Source organism: Chelonoidis abingdonii, chromosome 22, assembly GCF_003597395.2.
Source record: "Chelonoidis abingdonii isolate Lonesome George chromosome 22, CheloAbing_2.0, whole genome shotgun sequence".
Lineage (NCBI taxonomy): Eukaryota > Metazoa > Chordata > Testudines > Testudinidae > Chelonoidis > Chelonoidis abingdonii.
In genome coordinates this window covers 17,782,241-17,788,240 of record NC_133790.1, presented here as the reverse complement: position 1 = coordinate 17,788,240, position 6,000 = coordinate 17,782,241, and the positions used below count along the sequence as shown (strand labels likewise).

The window sequence follows — 6,000 nt, the reverse complement described above, 5'->3', positions numbered from 1 at the left end:
GTCTCCCATGACTTTCCAAAGATAATAGCTAGAGGCTCAGATACCTCCTCTATTAACTCCTTGAGTATTCTAGGATGCATTTCATCAGGCCCTGGTGACTTGCAGGCATCTAACTTGATGTCCACTAGATGTCCTCTAGTAATGAAGATCTTAATTTATTCCAGCCCCTCCTGTCCGTGCTACAGGTATCATTGCATAAACACCTTACAGCATACCTTGAACTGTGAATGTCTCTAGCTATCTGTTATCCATCATCCTAACTCTCTCTTCCTGTTTTTAACTGTAATTGGGAAATTTCCATGGGCCAGTTATGTCAGATGACAGGCCACGTGTGAACGGTGCTTCAACAAAAGCAAAAAGCTCCTAAAACAATAAGTGTTCTAACTGAAAACAAAAAAACCAACAACCTGTAAATAATTTTCCTTTACATAGATGTGAGGACAAAATGGATCGCAACAAGGTTACAGTTATTAATACTGAGGAGCATAGGGTATAGGATTAGGCAATGTTCTGTTCTCTGATGCTAACGATTTTAGTCATATTGGTTTGATAACACATTTTTTTGCTGTTTTGCTTCAATACTGAAACACATTTCTTTGCTTCTCTAGAACTTATGTTGGTTTTGCCCCATTGTCTCGTCTAGGCTAGCATTCCCTTTGCTGTTATTGGGTCCAACCAACTTATTGAGGTGAAAGGAAAAAAAATCCGAGGTCGTCTTTACCCTTGGGGAGTGGTTGAGGTTGAGAATCCAGAGCACAATGACTTCCTTAAATTGCGCACAATGCTGGTGTAAGTAAAGGCATGTGTTTAATCTTTGGCATTACGTGTCTGTTGAATCAGGAGGTGCCCTTGATTGATTTTTTTTTTCATTTATGTACACAGACCTCATTTCTTTCTTGCCATATTACTTTTGCTTTCTCTGTTTTTGGACACATTTGCCCATAGCAAGGAAAAATGATGTACAAAAATGCAACCTATACATTTAACTATGTTGTTATTACAAGTAAGTATATGTGATAGACTTCTTTGCTGCTTACTTACCTGCGATGGTTTTTTAAAAAAATGCTGTTTGTTATTAACTTTAAGAGTTGATCAGTTATCTGTAGCATCCTTGCTTGGGCCTAATTAAGCTACTAGTAAAATTTGGAGCATAAAGAAAATTTGTCACAGGTCAAGAAGGCTTATAGTATGCCATGGAGTTTGTCTACTTAGACTGATGTTTCACTTTTTTGCTTCTTTCCATGTGGTGTAATTTAAAGGTGTTTTAAGATGTTCATTGGCATCTTTATAATACGTAAAGATTCTTGTAGCAGACATAGACCACTGTCCTGCACATGGCTCCTTGTGTGTGCAAGTATCCGCCTGTGCAGAAGAGCTAGTAGGATTGAGGCCTAAGGGCCTCCAGGCTTTATATCAGTACAAATTGCAAAGACTAATCCATAGCCCATGGCAGTGTGTTTGGATTTTTCATTGTTAAAAATGTTGTTGTTTTATAAAGGAATTGTTGCATCTGTTTAATTCAGATAGCATAATAATAGTATAACTACCCTCTCACCTCACTCCATGAATTATATGTCCCCAAATGCTTTTTCATAAAGACTCTTAACATAAAAGACACTCTTATTTGATCATATTGTAACAGACACTTATGGGACTACAGTCAATCCAAATTCATATTGGACATAATTAGCAGTCTCTGCTCAGTGGAGGTCCAGTAATGGAATAGCACTGGGCTATTGAAGGTATAGATTAAGTTGCCTTGGCATAGCTGCATATAAGGGGGCGCTTGCATGTCACCTGCACTAGACATATCTAAAGCCAGTGTTGTTCTTCCCTTGCTTTCAGTGCGAAATTTGGTCAGAAAGCTTTTAAGTGTTTGTTGCCTTCAGTGAAAGAGTAGTTACAGTTTGACTTACATTAGGCTGACAATTATGCAGTTACCACTTTGTGACGAATGATGGCAGTGTGCTTTAAAATTAACCTGTTACAAAGTCTGTTTTGTTTGGTAGCATGCACTTAGGAGTGTACTCATGGAGAATCATTCTCTCCTTTCTTCCAGTTCACTGATCTATACTGCTGTGCTCAGTTCACTTCCACATCCTCAAAAAATCCACCCTTTTTTGCTGTGATTCACATTGTATAGTGTTCACTGGTAGCGCTCTCTTTTTATATCTCTCATGCACTGATGGGTCAGTGTGTTACTTGTAAGTTTGAGGGTTTCTTTTAAGTAGAGTGTTGCAGCAGAAAGACTAAATTTTTCTCATTGATTTGTGTTTTTAAAATACACTAAAGATAGGTCAGACTAATTCTAAAGCCCTGACAATCTAGGAAGTGCCACTTAAATACAATAAACCTGATTTATGAATATACCTTGTGTGTATAATTTAGCTATGTAACTTTTTTAAATGAAAGGTTATTATGGTAACTTTCTGTTACTGGAAATTCAGCTTCAGTGCAGATTTTTGGCATAATAAGTAGAGCAGGAGTTGGGAACCTTTCAGAAGTGGTGTGCCGAGTCTTCATCTATTCACTCTAATTTAAGGTTTTGCGTGCCAGTAATACATTGTAACATTTTTAGAAGGTCTCTTTCTATAAGTCTATAATATATAACTAAACTATTGTTGTATGTAAAGTAAATAAGCTTCTTAAACATTTTAAAAACCTTCGTTTAAAGTTAAATTAAAATGCAGGGACCCCCTGGACCTGTGGCCAGGACCCGGGAAGTGTGAGTGCCACTGAAAATCAGCTTGCGTGCTCCCTTCGGCATGCGTGCCATAGGTTGCCTACTCCTGAAGTAGAGCCTCTGCTAGTCAGAGATCACCCTCTGGTGGTCAGCTTTGATGTATGTTCTTACGAGAGTTGAAAGTTCTTTGATATTGAAAAGCTATGGCGCTCAACCTAGTCTGAAGTTATAAACTGAATTTTAGGACATATTTTCTAAAATATCTCTTGAATACTAAAGATAATGCAAAGGCTAGGTTTACTACAATTTGGAGATTATTGCTAACAACTCCTCTGAAGTAGAGGACAATGATGAACAGCAGAATTTTCCTTGTTTTTGAAGGTAATCTTCAGGAAGAGAGAAACTTAAGCACTATTTTTTTTTTTAAAAAAAGTATGAATATTCCAGTTAACTCTGTGGGTGGAGGGCATGGTGTTTGTTTCTATCTAGGATTTAGTCCCAAATAAATATAGTGATTTTTTGTAATAGAAACTGTGCATTGAAGAGGGTGATTAACGCTTTGGCAAAAAATGTAAAATATTAATCCTTTACCTGTTCCAGAACACACATGCAGGATCTGCAGGAAGTGACCCAAGATTTGCACTATGAGAACTTCCGATCGGAGAGATTAAAACGCACTGGCAAGTGAGTATGAGCTCCGTTGGGCTTTGCTTCAGTTGATAATGTCATTTGTCACTTGTGCCATTGGACGGATTCTCTTTCTCTGCCATCTTCTCCCATTAGCTCACCATTTCTTCTCTGAGATGCAGCACTGAAATGCACCGTTAAAGAATTTCTGGAAATAACTTTAACAGGGATCAGTTAATAAATAATGATAGCTAGGAAAATACCACAGCTACAAATTACTGGCTTGGTTGGTCCTGTTTGCATACCCTTTCTCCTTCCTCGTCCCCTCATTTTAACCTAAAAATGTATAGAGAAGCAGTGGATAGTAAATATGATGGAGTTTTCCCCCCTTTAATAGTCCTTACAAAAATAATAAGATTAAGGAACTGGTGTATTAAACGGAGACAGCCTGTGATGCTCAGTGTGGATGGTGTTTTTAAGTGCAAGACTGACACACTGGCCAAGGGTTTCATGGAATATATTGTGACAGACCCAGGCCAGTGGGGTGCAGGAGTCTGGTAGAGGGCAAATATACTGATCACTGGCTAAGTAGTTTTCTGTTCCCTGAGTGACCAGAGCAGGGGCTGTACTAGAGTAATCAGGAACCTGCTAGAACCCATTCAGGCAGACAAGCTGATTAGAACACCTGCAGCCAATCAAGGCAGGCTAATCAGGGCACCTGGGTTTAAAAAGGAGCTCACTCCCGTCCAAGGAGGTGGGAGCCACGAGGAGAGGAAGTGTGTGTGAGGAGCTGGGAGCAAGAGGCACAAGGAGCTGAGAGTGAGAGGGTGTGCTGCTGGAGGACTAAGGAGTACAAGCGTTATCAGACACCAGGAGGAAGATCCTGTGGTGAGGATAAAAAAGGTGTTTGGAGGAGACCATGGGAAAGTAGCCCAGGGAGGTGTAGCTGTCATGCAGTTGTTACAGGAGGTACTATAGACAGCTGCAATCCACAGGGCCCTGGGCTAGAACCCGGAGTAGAGGGTGGGCCCGGGTTCCCCCTAAACCTCCCAACTCCTGAGCAGACACAGGAGGGTGACCCAGACTGTGGGGAAGATTACTGAGGTGAGCAAATCTGCCAATAAGCGCAGGACCCACTAAGGTAGAGGAGGAACTTTGTCATAATATTTTCTTTAAGCTTTCTATTTTACTTTGCCTTATTCAGTAATAATTGGATCTACAGCTAGGTAGGCATGCTTAGCTTGAATGGACTTCCTTTCCACATTTCCTTATTTCAGTTTAAGGTATTTCATTACCGTTCTATAATTGAACCCATTTAATATCACTCTCTTTCTTTATTCTTCGTAAACTTTGTTTCTTTAAAGTGTGAGAAACATATCTGTTGGTGTTGCATCTTCCTCATGACAGACAACCTATTCCTCTCCCTGCTTTACTTTGACATGCTTATTAATTACTCAAACATTTATTTTCAAAAAGAAAGAAAATAGACATCATTATATCTATTTCATAGCTGTTTTTTATTATTGGAGTGGTACCATGGAGGAATGGCAAAGGGAATGTCTCAATTGCAGTAAATAAAAGAATAAGGCATGAGAGTGCAGGAAAGATCTTGTATGAAATAGAAGGAGAAAGAGAAGATGGGAGCGAGAAACTTCAGTTGGGAAGAAATTTGAAGGAGCTAGTTGCTTAGTATAGTTTCTTAAAGCAACAAGTCTTCCTCATCCATCCCTTTGTAAGAAAGCATGCAGTCAATCTTGTTCTCTCTGTGTGGCCCAAACTATGAACCCTGAATCCATTCTCAGAGACTGTGTGTAGTTTTTCTCTTCCATGTCTATCTTATCTTTTCCTTTTCCATGCCTGCACTGTACGATGTGTGTTTGTGTTTGGTAGGCCTGTTGAAGAAGAAGTTGTAGACAAGGATAGGATCCTCCAGCAGAAAGAGGCTGAGGTAAGGATACATTGTAATAAATGTCTCTTTTTTTAATTCATTACAAAACCTGTAATTAAACGATACATGTATCCCTTTCTGTACCATATATCAGTAGAGATCTCACAATGAATCTCTTCTTTCCTACTATAGGAAAAATGAGTATTTGTGTAGAACTTCCAGTATGCGGTAAAACTGAAATGAAGTGAAAGTGAATATTTAACTGGCTACAGAATAGTTTCTCTCCTGATTTCTGCACTTCAGATCACCTAATGGTCATGGGCAAAAAAATTTAAGGGTTTAGTTTTGAAGAATGTGGGGACCTAAATGGTACATGCAAATTAATTGCATTTTGCACATGTACTTGTATATTGTGTGCGCTGTATGCACAATTCCTTGCTTTCAGGCGCATATCTTGCATTTGCGACTGAAGTATTTATTTTCTTAAAATATGATCCCTCCTTTTTGGTTAAACACTGAGGCCTGGTCTACACTTGTGGGTGGGGAATCACTCTAAGTTATGCTACTTCAGCTGTGTGTAGCTGAAGTAGATGTGCATAGATCAACTTACTGTGGTGTCTTCACTGTGGTGAGTCGGCTGCTGCCGCTCCCCCGTTGACTCTGCCTGCGCCTCTTGTGGCAGTGGAGTATAGGAATCGATGGTAGAGTGCTTGGGGGTCAATATATTGTGTCTAGACTATACGCAATAAATTGATCCCTGCTGGATCAATCGCTGCCCGCCAATCCGGTGGGTAGTGTAGAC

At 39.7% G+C, this 6,000-nt stretch overlaps 1 protein-coding gene across 1 annotated transcript in view; it reads left to right on the top strand.

The window, feature by feature from the left end:
- The window catches only part of LOC116822769 (septin-2-like), a 54,047-nt gene that overhangs the window by 22,585 nt on the left and 25,462 nt on the right, over positions 1 to 6,000 (top strand). Inside the window, 4 exon segments of the mRNA XM_075060079.1 lie at positions 433 to 490; positions 644 to 789; positions 3,284 to 3,367; positions 5,201 to 5,258. Coding sequence (XP_074916180.1) covers positions 433 to 490; positions 644 to 789; positions 3,284 to 3,367; positions 5,201 to 5,258 — 346 coding nt within the window.